Source organism: Bos javanicus, chromosome 29 (assembly GCF_032452875.1).
Source record: "Bos javanicus breed banteng chromosome 29, ARS-OSU_banteng_1.0, whole genome shotgun sequence".
Classification (NCBI taxonomy): domain Eukaryota; kingdom Metazoa; phylum Chordata; class Mammalia; order Artiodactyla; family Bovidae; genus Bos; species Bos javanicus.
In genome coordinates, this window is record NC_083896.1 from 26,627,461 (window position 1) to 26,652,054 (window position 24,594).

General features: G+C 39.6%; 1 protein-coding gene across 4 annotated transcripts in view; it reads left to right on the forward strand.

Annotated features, from left to right (window-relative positions):
• HPS5 (HPS5 biogenesis of lysosomal organelles complex 2 subunit 2) overlaps positions 1-24,594 on the forward strand; it is a 48,224-nt gene that overhangs the window by 15,092 nt on the left and 8,538 nt on the right. For all 4 annotated transcript variants that reach the window (XM_061406255.1, XM_061406254.1, XM_061406252.1 and 1 more), the window contains 14 exons: positions 234-305; positions 4,810-4,898; positions 5,993-6,171; positions 7,038-7,196; positions 7,764-7,950; positions 8,617-8,740; positions 9,567-9,716; positions 11,251-11,328; positions 11,641-12,221; positions 13,207-13,327; positions 13,530-13,685; positions 14,644-14,763; positions 16,346-16,459; positions 18,156-18,262. In XM_061406255.1, coding sequence (XP_061262239.1) covers positions 234-305; positions 4,810-4,898; positions 5,993-6,171; positions 7,038-7,196; positions 7,764-7,950; positions 8,617-8,740; positions 9,567-9,716; positions 11,251-11,328; positions 11,641-12,221; positions 13,207-13,327; positions 13,530-13,685; positions 14,644-14,763; positions 16,346-16,459; positions 18,156-18,262 — 2,237 coding nt within the window. The remainder of the gene's footprint in view (positions 1-233; positions 306-4,809; positions 4,899-5,992; positions 6,172-7,037; positions 7,197-7,763; positions 7,951-8,616; positions 8,741-9,566; positions 9,717-11,250; positions 11,329-11,640; positions 12,222-13,206; positions 13,328-13,529; positions 13,686-14,643; positions 14,764-16,345; positions 16,460-18,155; positions 18,263-24,594) is intronic.

Consider the following 24,594-nt stretch of genomic DNA (forward strand, 5'->3'; position numbering starts at 1 on the left):
ATGCATCAAAGATTTTATCATACCTTTTAAGAGTGAAGTAGAATTTTTATTAAAAGATTCAGAGAAACCTAAAACTCTTTAATCAATTATTTTTTATATGGTTAAAGCAAATTGAACAAGAGCAAATGCAGTGAACTGGCTCTTGAATTTGTTTTGTAGGCAGAAATTTTCCTGTGTATCGAAAAAGATACTTTTATATTGAGATTAAACCATGAATCATGTTTACTTCCTAGATCAGAACCTCAGTATGATCATACGATTGGATCCTCCCAGTCTTTGTCTTTCCCCAAACTCTTACATATTAGGTAAGTTTCTCTCTTTGATCCTTAAAAAAAAAAACAACTTCATCTGTTTCTTGTTCAGAGGCAGTTAGCTTCTTAAGTTCGTTTTTGTATTAAATCATTTTTAGAAAATCAGGAAATGACTGTGTAAAGTGCTATATATAAGAGGAATGGAAAAAAAGCATAGAAATACACTTCCCTTTCTTTTTTGAACTGCCCTAAACCACTTGCACACTTTATAGTTGTTGGGTATATCTGACAATTAGAGCTCAGAGCTATAGGTACACATTCTTTCATAACCTCCCGTCCCTGGTGGGATACAACAATGAAAGCAAGCCTCAGACTGAAATCGGCTGCATATGTATGTTTCTTAGCAAGCAAATGCAAAAGTAGTTGTAGAATTTGTTCTTGTCAATGTGAAATTTCAGCTCCCTGTTCTTTAGGTGCTTTGCATGAAAGATCTGCTCAAGTTGGATCCAGCCAGCCATGTTCTAAAGTCAGAGTTTAGCTAGCTTTCTATTTGGGTTAAGTTCAAAAAAGTCTACTATTAAGCGGTAGCACAGAGTGCCACTTAGAGCTGTTAGCTGCTGGGCTTGCCAGTTCTTACAGCTTGTTCTACAAGCATGGGAGTGCCCAGTGTATGGTTTCCAGTCAGTCTGTATGTCTTGAACTTCTCTTATTTCAGCTGCTGCTGCTAAGTCGCTTCAGTCGTGTCCGACTCTGTGTGACCCCATAGACGGCAGCCCACCAGGCTCCCCGTCCCTGGGATTCTCCAGGCAAGAACACTGGAGTGGGTTGCCATTTCCTTTTCCAATGCATGAAAGTGAAAAGTGAAAGTAAAGTTGCTCAGTCGTGTCTGACCCTTAGCATGGACTGCAGCCTACCAGACTCCTCCGTCCATGGGATTTTCCAGGCAACAGCAATAGGATATTATTTCTAATATCCCTTAGCCTAATTAACAATTAACAAGATCGATAATGAAGATTCAGGAAACATTCTGTAGAGCTGTTACAGGGTAGTCTGGAGTTTGGCTCCAATTGAGTTTTTTCAAAGGCTAACTAACCTCTCTTTGAGTGTAATTAAAAAAACAAAAAACAAAACACTTGAAATGTCAACTAACTGCCCCTAACTAATGTATGTATATGTTGCACTACCTCCACTGAAATATTTGGAAGACAATTGTAAAGAGTGTAACTCTTTGATAAATCCATAATTCATCCTGAAAGTTACTGGAGAAAGCTATTTATTTGCCCATAGATGAAGCATATTAAAAACTCTTTCTTTATGCCACTTATCACAGTTTATAATTACATATTCAAACATACATGCCTATCTTATTCCTAGACGGTAAGGTCCACGCGGGCTTGGTGTCTGTTTTAGTCACTGTGTTTTTTTCAGTGTTTGGCATAATGCCTGGCACATCATAGACACTTAAACATTTGTTGACTGTGTGGGGTGCAGGCAAGTCCCTTACCCAGAAGTATGTTTTTTAATGGGAAGGCCACAGTCTGCTTGGTTCTCTTCTTAGTTCTTTGAGTTAAGCTATTTAAAGCTCCCATTAGAGTTCCTGCCTGGCTAACAAAGCCCTGCATGATGTGGCTCTGCCTGCTCCTCGGCTTAAGTATAATTATGCCACTCTGAAGGCTTTCCCGACTCCTCCAGGGGCTCACGTCAGACGCGCGCTCCCTTGCACCGTTGTCACTTTTGTTCGCTCCTGCCTCACCATCCTGTCTCGCCGGACTGTGCATGTCCATTCCGGCACCACACCGTTAGCTCCTTTACTGCTGGCACAGTGCTCGGCATGTAGAAAGTTCTCAGTTCAGTTCAGTCGCTCAGTCGTGTCCGACTCTTTGCGACCCCGTGAATCGCAGCACGCCAAGCCTCCCTGTCCATCACCAACTCCCGGAGTTCACTCAGACTCACGTCCATCGAGTCAGTGATGCCGTCCAGCCATCTCATCCTCTGTCGTCCCCTTCTCCTCCTGCCCCCAATCCCTCCCATCTTCAGAGTCTTTTCCAATGAGTCAACTCTTCGCATCAGGTGGCCAAAGTATTGGAGTTTCAGCTTCAACATCAGTCCTTCCAATGAACACCCAGGACTGGTCTCCTTTAGGATGGACTGGTTGGATCTCCTTGCAGTCCAAGGGACTCAAGAGTCTTCTCCAACACCACAGTTCAAAAGCATCAATTCTTCGGTGCTCAGCTTTCTTCACAGTCCAACTCTCACATCCATACATGACCACTGGAAAAACCATAGCCTTGACTAGATGGACCTTTGTTGGCAAAGTAATGTCTCTGCTTTTGAATATGCTATCTAGGTTGGTCATAATTTTCCTTCCAAGGAGTAAGTGTTTTTTAATTTCATGGCTGCAGTCACCACCAGCAGTGATTTTGGAGCCCAAAAAAGTAAAGTCTGACACTGTTTCCACTGTTTCCCCATTTATCTGCCATGAAAGTTCTCAAATAATGACTAAATAAAAAAATCAGTAAGAGGACTTGTTGTTACTTTTTTCCCCCCATTTGTGTCATGATAACTTTCACTGCTATACCCATGAATCCCATGGGGAAATCCCACAAGGAAGCAAATTTGTATACTTAATTTCCTTTTGGGTACACTGATATCACTTTCCTGTTTTTAACTTAAAAAAATTAAAAAAAGAATTGTATTTATTTACTTGGCCGTGCTGGGTCCAGTTGTGGGACGCTGGGCCTTTGATCCGAATTGCAGGCTCTTTCGTCGCAACATGTGAACTCTTAGTTGTGCATGTGGATCTAGCTCCCTGACCAGGGATTGAACCGGGGCCCCTGCATTGGGAGCATGGAGTCTAAGCCACAGGACCACCAGGGAAATCCCTCCCGTCTTTAACTTTTTAAACAGTGTTGTTAGGCTTGTGTCGCTTTCTGTTTATTATAAGGGGGTGAAGGCTGTATAAATGACAAAGTCTTAGCTCTTAAGTCCTCCTCTGCCCCAGCCCATACCTATTTTTATGGAATTTTTCCAACCTGAGTATGAAGTTCAGTATCAAAACCGTGATCCTGTATCTCTGTATTCAGGATCTTCTGGTCTGATTTTTTTCCCCTCTGGCTCCTAAAGGCAGCCTTCCAATTTTAGTTTTAACTATGCTTCTGATGATTTCTTTCTTCTTTCTGACAAAGGTTACTTTTCTGTAGGGACAGTGATCTGATCTTATATTGGCAAAATGTTGAATATTTGTGTGATGACCCAGTTCCTGTTAAATATCACTCTTGGTTCTGTAACCACCTGGTACCTACCATTTGTAGTGCACTTGGAGGCATAAATGAAAGGAAAGTCCCTGTTCTCAAGATCATAATTTTTGGAGAGATATAGTTTATTTCTAGAAAATGTTTAACAGCAATCAAAAGTAAGAGTTGTGAGCGATGGCTGAGAACTGTCGCGGAGGATTTCAAAGGGGAGTAAAGCTGCTGCTAATCCTTGAGAGGTGGTTAGGGTGAGAATGTTATATATGGAGAAAGCTCTGACCAGGAACGAGAAGTAGGGATTACTGGTGGTGTATAAAAAAGCCATAGCAGCCTGGAGAGAGTTAATGAGATACATGAGCAAAGGAGTATAGAAGGAAATGAGCCAAGATGCAGAGTACCAGAGGACTGGGAAGGGAGGTGGATGAAGCAGTGTCCAGAGTCTAGGAAGTGAGACTCAGGAAGGAAGGGACAATATGCAGGGTTGGCCCCTGCTGGGGCTCAAGAAGGAAAATGAAGAAGGAGGTTATTGGGTTTGGCAGCTAGAAAATCTGTGACCTTTCAAGACTATAGATAAGTGGAATGTTCAGGATTCCAGATAACAGTGGGTGGGTCATTGAGGATCAGTGAGGGTAGCAGTAGATTCTATGAGGTGTGGAGAAAAAAGTCAGATTTTGGACCCAGACTCCTTGGGATAAATTTGGACTCTTGTATATTCGTGCTAAATGGCCTTCGACATATTATTTATCTCTCCGGGCTTCAGTTTCTCTCTTTTACAAAATAGGAATAGTGCTTCTATCTTGATGAGTTGCTGCAAGGTTAGATAATACAGGTATAGCCTTTAATAAACAAACAAAAACTCTCAGAGTTGACTGGGAGTTTTCAGCCTTTTATTGCCCACATAAAAGTAAGGACATCAAAGTATTTCCCTCCCTAAAAGTAGCTTACCAGAGCAGTGAGGAATGGTAAAATGTTATGTTTAGTCTTTGGTTTTAAATGGGCCCCTGTCATACCAGATATGGGAGGTTTAGCTATTTTAACAAACATCAGCGTTTTATTTTTGTAGAAGGTATTTAGTGTATCTGAATTTTTCCCATTTTGGCATCATGTTATGATATCTTTCAGTGGGCTCTTGTCACAGACAAAAAAGAGGTGATAGGACATGATTAGCTGAATTAGCTGTTGGGTTTTCTCTGTATACGCAGATCTTGCTTTTAATAGCTAATGTGAGGGTCTGAATTCAGGGAATTATAAACTTCTGATTCCAAGCAAACTAGAATTCTCTTGACCTCTTCCATGTTTTTTTGCAGTGAGCATTGTGTGCTGACTTGGACAGAAAGAGGAATTTATATTTTCATTCCTCAGAATGTTCAAGTTCTTCTTTGGAGTGAAGTCAAAGGTAATTATGTTTTTTTTTTTTCCTTATATAATTTTTAATTGCATGCTTCTGAAAGATTTAGTTATTGTAGGAGGATTCTCTTGCAGTGTAAGAAGTAGAAAGTAGAACGAGGTGACATTTCTTTTAAAGATTAACATCATAGGTGTATTCCATCATAAGGTACTTCCCAAGTATACATTTGTGAATTTGTAGTTAGTTATTTTAAATAAAACTTTCTCTTAAGTATTAGCAACCACTGCTAAGGGTTGAATGGGTTAATTTTCCCCTTCTACTTACCCTTAACCTTTACCTCTGTTAGAAATCTTGCTTTAACTCCTGTTTTGTGGCTTAATAATTTGGGGTTGATGTATTGGGGAATCCCTAGTTAATAAACACTTCTTGTGTGCAAAAAACAGGGCGGAGGGCAGGGGAGGGGGGAATTCAAAAAGTCCTTGTGGGAACAATAGCTATTTTATGTGGCTGAGGCAAAGACTATCAGTCGCTGTATTCTTCTGGTTTAAACCAGAAACGGAGGAAATAAATCTAGCATTTTTAGTATGATTGCCCAGAGATTGTATCTTGACTTACGGATCATTTTGTACTTTGTAAAAACATTAAAAATATAAAGAAACCATTATCTCATGATCTGATCAACATTGATTTCTTGTGAATTAAGTTTCCTGAGGGTCTCCTGTGAAAACTAGTGTTTTATTCTTTCATAATGTTCTGCCAAGACAGGTATTTTTTTAGGAACAGTTTGTTGATTTACATATGTGTTAAAGTCTGTTTATTGACATCAAATTTGTTACTCTCAGAAATGTGATAGTCTGGTCTCAGAAGTGTCCTCTTTTAAAGTGCCCTTCTTTTCACAAAAAAAACAGCATTTTTAAATATAGGGTTTTAGATCAGACAGGTATTCCTCTTATTCTTGATCTTTTTAGAATAGTGTCGAAAATATGATTTTCTCATTGAAATGAAAATATAAAAATAGAGGTGAAATTCGATCAAACCAAACTGTATAAAATGAATTTATTATAATAATTTCATTCAGTCACAAAAACGGAAAAGAAATATTTGGTCAGCATCCTGCATGTTCACCCCTGTGGTTTTTGTAGATATTCAGGATGTGGCTGTTTGCAAGAACGAGCTGTTCTGTCTGCACCTGAATGGGAAGGTCTCACATCTCTCCCTGTTGTCTGTGGAGCGCTGTGTGGAACGTCTGCTAAGGAGAGGCCTGTGGAACCTGGCTGCTCGAACTTGCTGTCTTTTCCAAAATTCTGTCATTGCCAGCAGAGTGAGTCAGAGAGCTTACATGTTCATCTGGGTTGTTAAGATCATTCTGGTTTGCGGGATTATGCTACACAGTTGCTTGTATTTATTAGTCTGCAGGGGGCTTCACAGATGGCTGAGGGGTAAATAATCCATCTGCCAATGCAGGAGACGTGAGTTTGACCCCTGGGTTGGGAAGAGCCCCTGGAGAAGGGCATGGCAACCCAGTCTGGTATTCTTGCCTGGAAGAGCCCATGGACAGAGGAGCCTGGTGGGCTATGGTCCATAGGGTTGCAAAGAGCCGGAGACAACTGAGCAACTGTGAACAGCACAATAGCTTGCAGATTAAGCAGTAATAAATCCCGAAAGGAAGCATGACCTGTAAGTGTGGAGTGGGGAGTGGGGAGTGGGGGCGAGAAAAACCGAATGTGTGTGTGTTAGTCACTTAGTCATGTCCTACTCTTTGTGACTCTACAGACTGTAGCTCTCCAGGCTCCTCTGTCCATGTAATTCTCCAGGCAAGGGATCTTCCTGATCCAGGGATCAAACCTGGGTCTTGATCAAAGGCAGATTCTTACATTACATTACAGGCAGATTCTTCACTATCTGTGCCATCAGGGAAGCCCCAAAATAAAATTTACCCACAAATTTATTTTAGTTTCAGGCCTTGTTTTAAGTGAAATTATTATGTGTGCAGTAACTCTTAATTAAATGCTTAATTCCTAAGAAAATTCTCATTAAGTCTTTTACTAGCTTTTAAAGCCCTTTTAAAACACCTTTGAGGTTTTATGTTCTATGTTAGACCTCTGTCAATGTATTGGCAATTTGAATATGGAATTAGTTACAAATGGAAAGCTCTCCTACTGGGTTTCTACTTGTCATTTTTATTAGGGAAGAAAAACTTTAACTGTAGATAAATTGGAACACTTGAAATCTCAGCTAGACTTAACAACCTATGGTGATCTAATTTCCCAACTGGAAGAGTTGATCTTAAAATTGGAACCTTTGGATTCAGCCTGTAGCAGTAGAAGAAGCTCCATTTCATCACATGTAAGTATTCACACTTTCAAAGGGTTTTGCTGTATAGTGAGATGTTCTCCATTAGGTTGTTCTCACTTATTTCCAGGATCCCAAAACTTAGCTTCTTTCCAGTGTTTGTACTGGAGGGGAGGCGGTGGGTGTCAAGAGGGGGCTTCCTTTCAGCTCTTGGACAGCTCTCTGAAGCACTTCTTTGTGTGTGTCTTAGAGCTGCATTTTGTTTTGTCATTGTTTATTATATGTTGTTTGAAAATGTGCATTATGTAACCTCCAGTACAAGTTAAACTGCCCCTAGTATGTGGTTTCAGATGCTTCATGTTAGCTTGAGTCTCAGAGCAGCTCAGGATTGTCTTGTTTAATCCTCATTCTCACTGCCAGGCTTTGTGGAGACTGGCCAGAGAAATCTGGTCTCATGATGCTGCAGGCATGTGAGAGGGACCGAGACCTTGCTCACTGTTTTGTTCTAATAAGCCATAATTGTCATTAATGACCTGTTGCTTTTAGTGTTGATTTTTTCCTTAAAAGAGCTATATCGTGTTATAAACATTTTAATTTTTCTTTAATTCTTTTTCTTTTTAGGAAAGTTTCAGCATCTTGGACTCTGGTATTTATCGTATCATTAATAGTAGAAGAGGCAGTCAGTCAGATGAAGACTCTTGTTCCCTTCACAGCCAGACACTCTCCGAAGATGAGAGACTTAAAGAATTTGCCTCACATCAAGAAGAGGACCAGCCAGATCATTGCTGTGGCTCCCAGGGAAGTGAAGGTGAGGAAAGGAAAGCGTTTTTATTGATTGCTGATGTGAAGCAGTTATTGTCTGTGGCTTCTTTTTTTTTCCTCTACAAGGTGTTAATAATTTTTATTAAGTTGATAGAATTTCCATCCAAACTTACTGATCTCTTCACCATTAGAGGAATGGGTTTATGTTTAGTTGGAATTTTTCCCTCTCGTATTTAAGCTAAATTTTGTAAAGTTCCTAATTTTGATCTTGTATTAAAGTGCGGGAAAGGTTAAGAGAGGAAGTCATTAACCAAAAGAGTAGAACAATTTTATCCTGACTAACTGAATTATTTTTCATTAGGAATGAAAAATTACTACAGTTTTGGGGGTCATTGCCTTCACTTTTCGATGTTCAAGTATTCCTGTGGCCGAACTCTTGAGAAGAGATTAATAGAGACTCTAAACTTCCTTTATGACTATGGGGATTCAGGGTTAGTAGGAAAAACTAAGGTACCTGTCTGAGTGTTTTATATGTGGACCATCTTGGGCATCTTGTAAACCTGTGTTCCACTCATTTGTATTTGGGTCAGTTGTGATTTTGACATTGAATCTTTTATTTCCTTTGGTTTATTCGTTTCAGAATTTCTTTAAAGATTAAAACACTCTTCGTGTGATTAGATTTTGTTTCTTTTCCCTGATTCCATTCGTCCAGATAATGTTTCTCACGCATCAGTGACATTTGAGACGGATAAAAGTGAAACTTTTCTCCCCTTCGGCATTCCATTATCATTTCGTTCTCCATCTCCTCTTGTGTCTCTTCAGGCTGTCAAGGAGAGGTAAGCTTATTAGTCTTGCCAATTAATCCCATTTCTGGTTTTACTTCTGTTGTCATATTAGGCATGTCTGTGCTGAGAGAAGAAAGACATTTTAAACGTCTTAAAAGGAAGTAACTAGGTTATTCCTCATATAGCCTGTTATATGAAGTTGTTAACTTCTCATTTCAATTTTGGGGAATGCAACTACCCTCAAGATTGTTTGAGTAGCTGGATATTTGAGTTGTTACAAATGTGTTTCCCATCCCTACCCTCCCCACCAGACTGAGCCAAAGTTTAAAAATCTTTTTTTCCCCTCATCCCTGATAGGAAAAGTTTCCACATAGCATTAGTCATTTCTTCATCATTTCTCAGTTTGTGCTCAGAGTTGGAGACTCCTCAGCAATCTTTCTAACTACTCTGTGGGCCTGGGATTGACCATGAAAGAGAAGACACTGTGCCAGGGCTGCTAATCTGAGTTCTACTGGATACATATTTGCTTTCCAAGAAGGATAAATGTGACAAGTTAGCAGCTGAGTTTCATGAAGAAATTCTATGGCTTAGGATGACAACATGCAGAAACACTGTAGGCACAGCTGGAATTAAAGACCTTTTCTTTAGGGCTGAATCAAAGTAGTTTAGTAAATGCATCCTTTTTACGTTATAAAATTTATGTGGGCCTAATGTGAAATTGTAGTTTGATTAGGGAAGTTGTAATAAACAGTCTTGTTAGTAAGTCCCAGTTCCCTTCAGAGACTAATGGGAACGTAGAGAACTCGTGTACTGAAATTTTCATTCTTGGCAGTAATGAGACCTTTTTCATGGTAGTCTATTGGTATTTGACCTCCAGTGTTTCCAGCTTTGTGCGTAAAACTACTGAGAAGATTGGCACCCTTCATACAAGCCCTGATCTGAAAGTGAGACAAGAACCTAGGGGTGATGAGCAGTCCTGTGAAGAGGATGTGAGTCCAGTCACTTGCCCAAAGGAGGAAGACATTGAGTAAGTTGTTGCCGAGAAATCTGTGCAAATTCTAGAGGACATAGTTGTAGTTTGAAGAGAACCGTAAACTGCATTTTTTTTTTAAAGAAGAAGGCACACAATAACTCTCTCCATTGTAGATTGTGTAGCTTTGTAAATCCTACAAAGTAAGTATTGGAAAATTACATCAACCAGTAGCAAGTCTGTTGAGACAGATTTTTTTTTTTTTGGTGGCCGTGCTGTGCAGCATGCAGAATCTTAAGTTCCTTGATCAGGTATCAAACCTATGTCCCCTGCAGTGGAAGCAGAGGGTCCTAACCACTGGACCGCTAGGAAAGAATTCCCGAGACAGAATTTTAATTGAGCGCTTCTTCTATCTTTCCCCTGAACAACTTCCCTCACCTCCAGATCTCTTCAAATGTCTAGGGTGTTAACAAAGCTGTATTAGAATAGGATGACCAAGGATCTAGGCCTTGTTCTGATTCTGCTTCTGCCTAGCACTGTGATGTTGGTGAGTAGTGCTCTCTGGCCTGTAAGAAAAGAGCTTTGGCACTGATGTTGTGTATCTTCCAGTGATATGCTGGTGGCATAGTCCTTGTGTGGTGGAGTTGCAGCAGAGCTCTTGGACTGGCACAGTGTATCTTATCTTTTCTCTGCTTTTTCTCATAGTTCAGGTGATCTGGGCATTGGAAGTACACAAGCTCAGCATCACCAGGAACTGAGATAGACTCCACAGACCCATGGAGACAGATGAGATAAAAGGGTGTTACCTTTAGAGTAGCTTAGTTATGAAACCATATATATATAAATATCAGAAAGAAGTACAGATAGTGCTGTGGCATTTGTATTTAAGGCAGCCCTCAGTCTGATCTGACCCCACCTTTCCAGCCTCATTTCTAGCCACATCCTTCTAAGCACTTGAAATTCTAGTCCTGTCAGAGACCTGGGTGTGGACACCTCACTGCTTTTCTTCACGCGTTTCTCCCACCTGCAGTATTTTCTCCCCTGTTTCCTAAGGCGAATACTACCTCCTTGGGGATCTTGATTGCCTGTGTGCTGTGCTAAGTTGCTCAGTTGTGTGAGCAACTTTGTGACCCATGGGCTGTAGCCTGCCAGGATCCTCTCTCCATGGGATTCTCCAGGCAAGAATACTGGAGTGGGTTGCATGCCCTTCTCCAGGGGATCTTCCTGACCCAAGGATTGAACCTCTGTCTCTTATGTCTTCTGCAGTGGCAGGTGGGTTCTTTACCACTAGCCCCACCTCGAAAGCCCTCTGGATCGCCTAGTCAGAGTAATTATTCCTTTTTCTGTGCCCAGAGCACAGTGCTTATTCTTCTCTTTAGCGTTTATTTTGTTCTCTTTTGTAATAGAGTTTTTTTTCATGCCTTTCTTTCTGACTTGAGCTTACTCTTCTTGAAGCCATGGACCATTTTTTTTTATACTTGTGTGTTTGCTTCGTGTAACATTAAGTACAATAGGTACCATTTAGTGAGTACTTAGAAGTATTTACCCAAGGAAGTTCTAATCCGCTGTAACTTTTTTCATACTTTTCTAGAGGAAAAGAAGAAATAACTAGTCACCCTCCAGAAGAGGACAAGTTCCAAGAGCTCACAATGGCAACAGCAGAAGCAATGTGAGTATTTGTGAATGAAGTTTTATAGTAAGTGTGAATGACTTTATGAGATCATAAGTAATGGTCCTGAGACAGTATGGGGCAGAGATGGCTTCACTGGGCATTGAAATTCAAGAATTAGTACTAAGCTAATGTTCTCCTTGTTGTCTTTATACTAAGATCATTTTTATTTAAAGAGTTGAAAAAAAATATTGAAAAGGAACATTTATTCAGATAAGTAATGTTGTCTCTGTTAGGCTTATTTAACATGAAACTATTTGTTTTTGAAAAACCACATAAAACGTAAGTTTCATACTTGTCTGTCTTGTATAGGAGCAAGCTACAGGACCCACTGGTTTTATTTGAACCGAAGTCCCTGAGAATGGTTTTACGGGAGTGGCTTTCACAGTTAGAAAAGACATTTGCCGTGAAGGACTTTTCAGGCATTTCAGATACTGGCAGCTCATCCGTGGAATCAAACCAGGATATGCAATTGCTTGATGAGTCAAGAAAGGGAATATTAGATGAAGAATATGAAAAAGAAGAAAGGGACTCTTTAGGCAATGAAGAAACTATTGATCAAACAGCATGTGAATCTGTAAATAGTCTGAGGGAGCCCTTGGATGATGACGTTTTCCAAATATGTTCTCCTTGGAGTATAGCAGACAGTCTTCAGAAGGATCTGGCTGAATTGACAACATTGTGTTTGGAATTGAATGTGTTGAATTCTGAGATCAAAAGTGCCAGTGGACATGGCGACCACACTTTGCAGCAGTGCTCTCTTGAAATGCTGACTTGTCAGTTCCTAAAGAAGTACTTTTTTCTTCTGGATTTGAAAAGAGCAAAGGAGAGCATCAAGCTGAGTTACCCTAAAAGTCCTTGTGTTTGGGATACTTTTATTGAAGGATTGAAAGGTAATAATCAGATTGCCTTACTAAAGATAAAAATTTGTATAGAGGTCAATAGCATGTTGACATTTTTAAGTTTAAAGAAAAATATTTAAGTAGAAAATCATTGCTGTTCTGGTCAACCATCCATTTAGTTTTCTACTCAATTTAATTTAGTTTTCTGTTGAGATTGTTCCTATTTTAAGAAATTGATCTACAACTCAATTTAGTTTTTAATAGTTCTTGCAGCTATTATAAGAAATTGGTTTTATTTTTCTCACAGTCATTGAGAAAATGATATAGCAGTGTTGGAGAAGTTGGATTTAAGCAAAATTTCATAAATGCTGATATGTGAAAACCAGAAAATCCCTAATATAACTTACTGATAGAGAGATCATATGTCTAAGTACTTACATGTGCTAGTTATTAACTCTGAACTCTTTTCTGGCATTGTTTCATTTCCTCCTTCTGACACTTGGAGTGGATGGTGGCATTCTCTTTAGTAGATGAGGAAAGTGAGGCACAGAGGGATCATAATAGCTGAGTAGGCTCAAGTGCTATGGTACTTCATAGTAATGCAGATAGAATAGTTTATTTCTTGCTAATATATCCACCAAGGACAGATGTTCCAAAAGATGGATTAGGGATACCAGTTCTAGAAAAAAAATTAAGGAATTTGGCATTAATGGTACATATGTACTATGTATATATACTATATATATATATAGTATATATAATAGCTTATATATGTAATATGGATAATACATATAAAAAGAAGGCTTTTTCAATAGTAATAGTCACTTACATATTGGTTATCTGTCCCTTTGTCTTATTGAGTATGCTTTGTCTCCCAGTTTGATTTTACGGATCTTAAAAGCAGAGATTTTCTCTCTTGTGTTTTTTGTCTCTCCTGTGATGCTTTACAAATGTTGTAGATTGTTGATTAATGTGTTCGTGAATTAAGTTTTTTCAGCTATGAGATGAAGGGAAAAGGGTGTGCTTTGTCTTTTAGAAATGGTGAGTTCCAGTCCGACACATATAAAGATGGAAGAAGGAGACCTTCCAACAAGATTAAAGTTATTGGAGGACTCTGTTCCTTTTGACAGTCCTTTGTTGATTGCATATGCTGCCCGGTGAGTGGTCCTATATATTGTTCATATACATTAAAGCCCAGGCATTTTCTTGGTCTTAGTCTCTAAAGTTTTCCTCTATCACATGTTGAGCAGCTTCTTGTTAGTATATTTATTTTCATTTCTAATAAATATGTAGATAATGTAACCAAGTTATATTATCTTACTGAAGTGGGAGACTAACATGTTTTGTTTTTAATTGCAGATTGTATGAGAAATTTGGAGAATCAGCCCTTCGATCCTTAATCAGGTTTTACCCATCCATTTTGCCTTCAGATGTCATGCAACTTTGTCATCATAATCCTGTTCAGTTTTTGACCTATTTAGACAGTCTGGTGAAATCAAGGCCCGAAGATCAACGGTGAGAGGGAAAGAATATTTGCAGACTCTCTTTCTTTTTTTATAAAGACTTTCCTTTCCTTTGTGGCTCAGCTGGTAAAGAATCCTCCTGCAGTGTGGTTTCGATCCTTGGGTTGGGAAGATCCCCTGGAGAAGGGAACAGCTACCCATTCCAGCATTCTGGGCCTGGAGAATTCCATGGACTGTATAGTCCATGGGTTTGCAAAGAGTCAGACAGGACTGAGTGACTTTCACTTTCTCTTGATAGAGCGTTATTTCTCTCGTATAATCAGTTGAAACCTTTTTACTGTTAACTGCCACAGAATTGAGGTACCTGCTGTAGAAGAGGAGGACTTTGGCAGTCATGTACCACTCTTTCACAAATCACAGTGCGCATCACAAATGTGCACCTAACCACACTTCTCTGTTCTGCCTCTCTCCCTCTCAGAGTCTCAGATCAACAGTGTGAAGTTAAACTCCTGCTTCAGGGCCTAGGCTAAGACTGATAAACTTCCTTGTTTTCCCTGCCAGTGAGTGGATTTTCTGCTTCCTTTTTGTGATGATATCCCAGCTTTCTGTGGGTGGCTCTCAGTTCCAGCTGTCTCAGCCTCTTTGGGCTGAGGCCTCTTTTCCTATATCTCCGTGGCAGTAAACACACGTCCCTAGATTATTGAGAATGGCAACTTCCCCTCTCCCCTTTTCTGATTGGTTCACATTTGATATACTAGTATTTCTTTCTTTCTTTCTTTCTTTCTTTTTTTGGCTCTTTGGTGTTTTCCTTTTTATCTTGAAGCCCAACTGTTCATTTAAAAGGCTATTAGATTTTCACCAGCACTTCTATCCATTTTTTAGCAGAAGGTTTTTCAGGTTGTTTCGTCCACTATATTGATCCCTTAATACCGTTCTCATCACATCTGCACGTTTTGTCTTTCCTTTCTCAACATGAATATTGATAATTTTTCTCTCCAACTTTCTCTTAGGCCGTCCTTCCTTGAGTCCCTTCTACAGCCAGAGTCTTTAAGGTTGGATTGGCTGCTGTTGGCTGTGTCCCATGATGCTCCCCCAAGCACCAGCACTATGGATGATGAAGGAAACCCCAGGTATAAAGGAGTCATTTCTAAGCTTGGCTGCTCCTTTGGAACAGAACTAGTTTATTCATATAGAGCATTCAGGGCTTACTTTAGAAACAGCTGTGGAAGAGAGTTACCCAAGTCGTGTTAGTAATCAGACTGACTGTACTGCCTAGTAGTTCTGAATATTTGTTTTGAATCACAGACCCTTTGACAATCCGATGATTCCTGTCAGAAAAATACACATTCATGGAGAATTTTGCACATGATTTCAGAGAATTAAATTTGGCCTCTGAGGCTTTTCCATGGATCAACATTAAGAACTCTTGGTGATTAAACTTGTATTAGAGGGAAAAGTGTGTGTGTGTTTGTTTGTGTGTTTTCTTCCTAGAAATTTGCCAAGGGATTTCTAGACAATGTTTAATCTAGGCATTTTTTTTCTTTTTTAAATTGTGAAAGTAAGATAACACCTTTATAGGAGACTTGGAAAATACAGAACAAAGTTACATATAGTTCAGCTGTATGTTACAATTATTTTTTAGTTGGAGTTTCAATATCAAACTCAGAATAATTAATAGAATGAATAGAAAAGTAGAAGGATTTAGTAGACCTGAAAAGCACTATGAACCAATTCAACATAGTTAAGATTTACACAATTTTCACACAACAGCACGGTATAAATTCTGTTCATATTCCGAAAGATTATCAACCAGGAGTCACTGGAACATATCCAGGGACATAAAACAAGGTGCAAAAATTTCATGGTCTAAAGGTATTGAAATCATAGAGTCTATTCTCTTATTACTGTGAAATTACATTAGAAAGCAATATCAAAAGATATTGAAAATAACCCATGTATTTTCAAGTTCAATGTGACATTTATCGGGAGAGATTTTTGACTCAGCCATTGAAAGCCTTAATAAAGTTAAAGGACAGAAAAGACATAGATGGTAGTTGCAGAGGAGAAGCATTTAATGAGAAATTAACATAAAAATGAGAAATTAATATCAAGGACACTTTAAAAGCCCCAAGTATTTGGAAATTAAATGTCCACTTTGGAACGATGGGTGTATCTAAGAATCTGTAACAAGGAAAATTAAAAAACATTTGTAACAGAACAAAAATGAAAAGAGAATTTATCAGAATTTGTTGCATGCAGCTGAAGCTGTTCAGTGCAACCAAATACAATATAGAGTCTTGAATAAGGTATTTGAAAAACCCAGAATTCATAAAAAATGCGTGTTGATGCTTATAATATTATATCAGATATGTTCCTTACGTTTTCTTCCTGAAGACACTTTTTAAAAGTTCCCAAAATGCCTGTCTTACATGCCTAGAAAAAAGGTCTGAAAAGATATAAAGTGGTTATCTGTGAATGATAGAATTCTGAATTTTCTTTTGATTCTAAAATGTATAATTAAAAAAAATAAACAGGTATTTGTCATAGGAAAGATAGTGATTTTAATGTTTTGAAAGCCAAGTAGAAATGTTTGAAAAATATAATGATGGAAAAAATATAATTAAAACTCTATTCTTACCTATTAGCTGACGAATAAGCATTTTTGTAGAGTTTATTTCCTATCTAATTTACTGATATTTTTTCAATTCTCAGGCCTCATTCTCACTTGTTTTCCTGGGGTTACAGTCAGCTCATCCTTCATCTGATTAAACTTCCTGCAGATTTTACAACAAAAGAGAAAATGACTGACATCTGTAGGTCTCATGGGTAAGTGAGAATTTTCCTAGAAGCTGAAGTTAAGGTTAGAGTCATTTTAGTTAATAACTTTGTAGTTAAGGGACTGAAGGTATATGCTTTGTCATTTTTTTATTTTGGCTAAAGTGCTTTTTTGTTTTAAGTGCTAATACGCATCTTTTTTTGTTTTAAATTTTGAGCATGTTTTATTTTATGTGTACATGAGACTGGTCCATGCTTGTCCCTCTCTCCCTCTTCTGCTTAGTTGGTCACTCCAGTTCTCAGGTGTATTTAATTAAATACCAGGCTGTGTGATACAAGTTGTAATTGATACAGTTTCTGGGAAGGGAGAGATCAGAATGGGCTCAGGGAGGAGGTGAGACTTGGATGTAAGCCCCAAGAATGGGGAAGGTTTGTATTTAAAAATGAGCCAGATAGAGGGCAGGTCAGCTGAGACAAACAGCAAGATCAAGGCCATGAACTGACAGGGCTTTTTATCCGTATCACGTGTTAGTCAGTTATTTATAGCCCAAAGGTGTTATCTCATGTTATCTTTGGCTTCCCCTGGATTACAGTCTTTTGGAGACAGGGACGTGCGTCTTCCTTTTCCCTCAGTGCATAGTTCATAAAGTAGTAGGCACTTGATGCATATTTGTTCATTGGTAATGAGGGGTGAGACTGGCCAGGTGGTGGGTCATGAGATCATATAAGACCTTGAAAGGTGGTTAAAAGAATTTATGATCAGCGGAGACCCTTTTAAACTTTTTGGTACAAAAATGACATGACAGATGAAGGTTTCTAGTTCATACGTGAGAAGGATTGGACACAAGAAATAAAGGCCAGCTAGGAACCTGGTGCAGTAATTCAGGTATGACTGAATTGATTCCAGGGCAACAGAAAGAGCACAGCCAGTGGGACATTTCACAGGAACACACAGTGGGAGCTGTAGGTACTGGGTATAGGAAATGAGGAAGGGGAGAGTCAGGGAGAACTGCCAAAGTTTGCATGTTTGGGGAAGAAATATGCTCGTTTTGTATTAAACCTTAAAGTTTATAAAGTATATAAGCTTAAAAGTCTGATAGTTGGGGCTTGGCCTTGAGTTCATGCTTAGTCACTGTTGTGTCGGACTGTTTGTGACCCCATGGACCATAGCCCACCAGGCTCCTCTGTCTGTGGGATTTCCCAGGCAATAATACTGGAATGGGTTGCCATTTTCTCCCCTGGGGGTTCTTCCCAACCCAGGTATTAAACCCAGGTCTCTTGCATTGTAGGCAGATGCTTTACTGTCTGAGCCACCAAGGAATTAGTATTTATCACTAACTTTAATTTTTGTTTTTTTTTTATAAGTGCGCTAGTTTCTGAGGGAATGAAAGTATTCTAAAAATATTTTATCACGCTGTCCAATATGGTAGTCACTAGTCACATGTGGCCATTAAATCCTTGAAATATGTATTGGTCAACTAAAAAACTGGCTTTTAAATTTTATTTAATTTAAATGTAAATAGGGACTTCCCTGGCAGTCCAGTGGATGAGACTCTATGCTTCCAAGGTTCAGGGAACATGGGAACCATCACTAGTTGGGAAACTAAGATCCCACATGCCTCATGGCACAGCCAAAAATAAATAAATGTAAATAGCCATACGTGGCTAATATTACTGTGTTGGACAGCACAATGCTGTATAAATTCACTGCCTTTTGTTCTTCTCACCAACTTTGGCCTCTTTAAAGTTTCTGGCCTGGATATCTTATTCTCTGTTTGGAGCTGGAGAGAAGAAGAGAGGCCTTCACCAACATTGTGTATCTGAATGATATGAGCCTGATGGAAGGGGACAATGGTATGTAAATTCTAATTGGTTACTCTTGGTTACAGTATTTTAGAAATCACTGCAGACTTTCCGGTAAAGAAATGTGGTAAACATTTCAATGGTCATATTCTTTATTCTAGCTACTTGCCAAATTCGTGGAGTTTTTTTTGGATCTTTACTACTTGTTATATCATGAAATCATAACTAGAAATAAACTACAGGCAACTTTTCTATTTCATGAGTGCCTAATGTGTGAGGCATTCTACTAGATGCTTTTCCATCTAGTTTAAATGAAATAACAAACCTGTGGGATAGTTACTATTACTTGTGTTTTACAGAAGCTATAATTGAGGCTCAGAAAAAGAACAGTTAGTTTCCCCACAGTCATACAACTGGTTAACGCTGGAACTGGGGTTCAGGCCAGGTCCAACCATCTCTAAAGCTTGTGCTCAGGTTTTTTTCTCTGCATCCTGTTGCCTTTTTACACAGCCCAAAGTTAGAGATCATGAAGATGAACTTAGAGTAGCAGTCAGATTTTCCTAAGCCTTTACAAGTATTAAGGTACTTTTTTTTTTTTTTAATTTTCGTCAATTTTCATCAATCTGTATAGTTCAGTTCAGTTCAGTTACTCAGTCGTGTCCAACTCTTTGCGACCCCATGAATCACAGCACGCCAGGCTTCCCTGTCCATCACCAACTCCCGGAGTTCACGCAAACTCATGTCCATCGAGTCGGTGATGCCATCCAGCCATCTCATCATCTGTTGTCCCCTTCTCCTCCTGCCCCCAATCCCTCCCAGCATCAGGGTCTTTTCCAATGAGTCAACTCTTTGCATGGGGTGGCCAAAGTACTGGAGTTTCAGCTTCACCATAGAGCTCACTGCTAAAAGTTTAGTTTCCGTCTGTCATCAGGTTTGTTCCCATTTACCCGGTTCACCTGCCCTGGCTCCATCCCCTCTGGTAGCTCCTGCTCTGTTCTTTATCTACATGTTTGTTTTTGTTTGGTTTGTTCATTTGTTTTGTTTTTGTTTGTTTTGTGTTTTCCACCTACGAGTGAAATCATGTGGTTTGTCTTTGTCTGACTTATTTCACTTAGCATAATACCCTCAAGGTCCATCTGTGTTCCACAAGTGGCAAGATTTCTTCTTTTTTTTAATGGCTGAGAAGTATTCCATAATCTGTGTGTGTGTGTGTGTGTGTGTGTGTGTGTGAGACATCTTCTTTATCCTTTCATCTATTGAAGGGCACTTAGGTTGATTCCACATCTTGGCTATTATAAATAGTGCTGCAGTGAGCAGAGGGGTGCATATATCTTTTCCGATTAGTGTTTTCATATTCTTTGGATAAATGTTAGAAGTGGGATTGCTGGATCAGATGGTAGTTTTTTGAGAGACCTCCCTGTTTTCAACTGTGGCTGCATCAATTTACATTCCCAGCAGTGCAAACAGTTCCTTTTTCTCTGCATCCTTGCTAATATTTGCTATTTGTAGACTTTTTGATAATAGTTATTCTGGCATGTGTGAAGTAGTGTCTCATACGGTTTTGATTTGCATTTCCCTAATAATTAGTGAACTTCCAGATATTCAAGCTGGTTTTAGAAAAGGCAGAGGAACCAGAGAGCAAATTGCCAACATCCGCTGGATCATGGAAAAAGCAAGAGAGTTCCAGAAAAACATCTATTTCTGCTTTATTGACTATGCCAAAACCTTTGACTGTGTGAGTCACAATAAACTGGAAAATTCTGAAAGAGATGGCAATACCAGACCACCTGATCTGCCTCTTGAGAAACCTGTACGCAGGTCAGGAAGCAACAGTTAGAACTGGACCTGGAACAACAGACTGGTTCCAAATAGGAAAAGGAGTACGTCAAGGCTGTATATTGTCACCCTGCTTATTTAACTTACATGCAGAGTACATCATGAGAAATGCTGGGCTGGAGGAAGCACAGGCTGTAATCAAGATTGCCAGGAGAAATACCAATAACCTCAGATATGCAGATGACACCACCCTTAAGGCAGAAAGTGAAGAGGAACTGAAGAACCTTTTGATGAAAGTGAAAGAGGAGAGTGAAAAAGTTGGCTTAAAGCTCAACATTCAGGAACTAAGATCATGGCATCTGGTCCCATCACTTCATAGAAATAGAACAGTGGAAACAATGGCTGACTTTATTTTTTTTCTGGGCTCCAAAATCACTGCAGATGGTGACTGCAGCCATGAAATTAAAAGACGCTTACTCCTTGGAAGGAAAGTTATGACCAACCTAGACAGCATATTGAAAAGTAGAGACATTACTTTGTCAACAAAGGTCTGTCTAGTCAAGGCTATGGTTTTTCCAGTAATTATGTATGGATGTGAGAGTTGGACTGTAAAGAAAGCTGAGTGCTGAAGAATTGATGCTTTTGAACTATGGTGCTGGAGAAGACTCTTGAGAGTCCTTTGGACTGCAAGGAGATCCAACCAGTCCACTCTAAAGGAGATCAGTCCTGGGTGTTCATTGGAAGGACTGATGTTGAAGCTGAAACTCCAATACTTTGGCCACCTGATGCGACGAGCTGACTCATTTGAAAAGACCCTGATGCTGGGAAAGATTGAGGGCAGGAGGAGAAGGGGATGATAGAGGATGAGATGGTTGGATGGCATCAGCGACTCGATGGACGTGGGTTTGGGTGAACTCCGGGAGTTGGTGGTGGACAGGGAGGCCTGGCGTGCTGCGGTTCATGGTGTCACAAAAAGTTGGACATCACTGAGCAACTGAACTAAACTGAACTGAATAATTAGTGATGCATAACATTTTTTCATTTGCTTGTTGCCCATCTGTATGTCATCTTTGGGAAAAATCTATAGTGCCTTTGGCCAGTTTTTCAATCAATTGTGTAGTTTTGGTTATTAACCCCTTATCATTTTAAATATCTTATCCCATTTGGTAGATCATCTTGCATTTTATGGATGGTTTCTTTTGCTGTGCAGAAGCTTTTTAGTTTGATATAGTCCTGTTTGTTTATTTTTGCTTGTTTCCCTTGCCTGAGGAGACCTATCTAGAAAGATTGCTAAGACTGATGTCAAAGAGAGCTGTGTCTGTGTTTTCTTCTAGTTTAATGGTTTTGAGTCTATTTAAGTCTTTAATCCATTTTGAGTTGGTTCTTGTGTATGGTGTGAGATCGTGGTCTACTTTCATTTTTTTGCCTCATGCAAAAAAATGTCCCCAGCAGTGTCCCCAACACCATTTATTTAAGACACTATCCTTTCTCCATTGGATGTGCCTTGTTCCTTTGTTTTGTATTAATTGTCCGTATGTGTATGGGTTTATTTCTGGACTCTCAGTTTTATTCCATTGATCTATGTATCTGTTTTTCTGCCACTACCATGCTATTTTGATTACTATGGTTTTGTAATATAGTTTGAAATCAGGGCGTGTGATATCTCCAGCTTTGTTCTTTTCATTCAGGATTGTTTTGGCTATTTTGGGGTCTTTCATGGTTACATATAAATCTTAGAATTTTTTGTCTTATTTCTGTGGAAAAATGTTTCTGGGATTTCAGTAAGGATTGCATTGAATCCATAGCATGCATTGGAAATATGGACATTTTAACAGTGTTAACTCTTTCAGTCCATGAGCAGGCAGTATCTTTCCATTTATTTGTGCCTTCTTCAGTTTCTTTCCAGTTTGTCTTACAGTTTTCAGTGTACAGGTTTTTCACTTCCTTGGTTAAACCTATTCATAAATATTGTATTCTTTTTGTTTTCATTGTAAATTGAATTGTTAATTTCTTTTTCTGCTAGCTCATTGTTAACGTATAGAAATACAACAGATTTTTTAAAAAATTGTATTCAGTTACTTTTAGCTGTGCTAGGTCTTCACTGCTGCACGGGTTTCTCTTTGTGGGTTTCTCTTGTCGTGGAGCTCAGGCTCTAGGTGCTCAGGCTTCAGTAGTTGGCAGCACGTGGGCTCGGTAGTTGCGTCTCCCGGCCTCTGGAGCACAGGCTCAGAAGTTGTGGTGCATAGACTTAGTTGCTCTGTGGCATGTGGGATCTTCCTGACCCAGGAATCGAACCCACAACTCCTTCATTGACAGATGGATTCTTTACCACAGAGCCACCAGGGAAGCCCCTTCTACAGATTTTTGAATGTTGATTTGTACCCTGCAATTGTATTCGTTTTTTATTTCTAATAGTTCTTGTCTTCAGGGTTTTCTGTATATAAAATCACGTCATCCACAAATAGTGAGTTTCACTTCTTCCTTTCCTACTTGGATGCCTTTGATTTCTTTTTCTTGCCTGATTGCTCTACTGGAAGATTTCTAGTACTATGTTGAATAAGAGTGGTGAGAGTGGGCATCCTTGTCTTGTTCCTGATTTTAGAGGACTAGCTTTCAGTTTTTCATCATTGAAAATGATATTAGTTCTGGATTTGTCGTATATGGCCTTTTTATGTTGCATTATGTTCCTTCTACACCCACTTTATTGAATTTCTTTTATCATAAATGGGCATTGAATCTTGTCATATGCTTTTTCTGCATCTATTGAAATGATCATATGCTTTTCGTCCTTGATTTTGTTAATGTGTTTATGTGAATTGATTTGTGTACGCAACCCTCCTTGTATCCCAGGACATGTGGAATCTTAGTTCCCTGACTAGGGTTCAAGCCCGTGCCCCTTGCATTGGAAGTGCAGAGTCTTAATCACTGGATCACCGAATAAGTCCTCCTTTCTTAGAGTTTTAAACTCTTTTGTAAAGTATTCCTCTGTTCATTCATTTTTTCCTCTCTGTTCACTTTTATTCCTGAGTTCATTGAACTGCCTCTCTGTTTTGCTTTTTTTTTGTAGCTCTTTGACTTTCTTCATGAAGGCTGTTTTGAATTCTCTTATCAGTTAGCTCACAATATTCTGTAACTTTAAGTGTGGTTACTGGAGAATTGTCATTGTACTTTTGTGATAAAAGTGTTACTATGGTTCTTCATGATGTTTGATGAAATTGTTCCTCTGCTGGCACATTTAAAGTAGCAAGTACACATGTATACCTGTGGCAGATTCATTTTGATATATGGCAAAACCAATACAATATTGTAAAGTTAAAAAAAAAAAAAAAGTAGCAAGTAACCTCTCTGCTTGACTCTGATAACACCATAGGTTATAAATTAGAGGCCTTTCCTTTATTTTCCAGCAGATGGCGCTGTAGCACACGTTTTGGGTTCTCTTCCCTCAGCTGCTTCTGTTCATATTTGAAAGTTAGCATTTGGTGCCCTCCACCTCTGACTGCCCTGTGGCCTTCATTATCATTTCTTGTACCTGTGGGGCCATGGATACCTTACTTCTGCCAGTGTTGCTGGCATAGCCGCCTGGTGCACCTCCTGTTCAGGATCCCTTGAGTGGCAGGTTCCACTGTTGTTGTGGAGGAAGCAGGGAGTAGGGAAGAGTAGCCATGTCCAGTGTCGTAAGATTCCTGGGCTTTGCGGCTTTGGCGGGGGGTGACTGGAGCCATGTGCACCGCCTCCCCTGCTCCTACCAACCTCTCTGGGGCTGGAGGTCTGGGCCCTGCGGGCACCGTCTCTATTGTTCCCTTGGTCCTGCCCCGTCTATGTGTTCCAGTTCACCACCTGTAGTTGTGCATTGGTGTGGGAAATTCTCCAGTATCTAGGTGTGTTGGACCCAGGCACCTCCTTTGGGGCGTTGTGAATGTTTTACTGGTTGAAACATGTTGGATGAATGGGAGAGACAAAGGTAGCTTTTCACTCCACCATGTTACTGAAGCTCAGAATGGTTCTTGTAAAGAAAAATTGGGTTATGTGGCGCTCCTCCTTGAAACTCCTTACACTTGACTTGAAGTCTAGATTCTTAAGCTGGTCCCTTATGGCCTGGCCCTGTCATCTCATTCTCAATCCTCACCGCCACCTTTGAGTTCCTTGAAATCACCTGGTTTCTTCCTGTGTCATCTTCCGTGTTTCCTCGATCAGAAACGTAAGCTCTTTCGCCCCTCCTTCCTGACACCTTCCCTGCATATATGTCGCATGCATACAGGTCACATGCACACGCGTGGTGAACTTGTCTCATCTTTCAGCTCTTTGCTTAAATGTCACTCTCATAGAGCCCTCCTCTGATCCTCAAGAAAAAAGAAAAAGAAAAAAAACTGTCCAAAACTTGCCAGCCTCTTGAATGGCTCTTTGATCTTTTCCTTTATAGCAAGCACTTAGCACAATTTATAAACATAGATTTGTTTACGTGTTTACTAAGTTCTTTGTCCTTTACTAGACCATGAGCTCCACAGCAGTGCAGGACTCATCACGTCTGTCTTTCACATTCATATTCAGTGCCTAGCATGAAGTGTCCAGTACTCTTGCCTGGAAAATCCGTGGACAGAGGAGCCTGG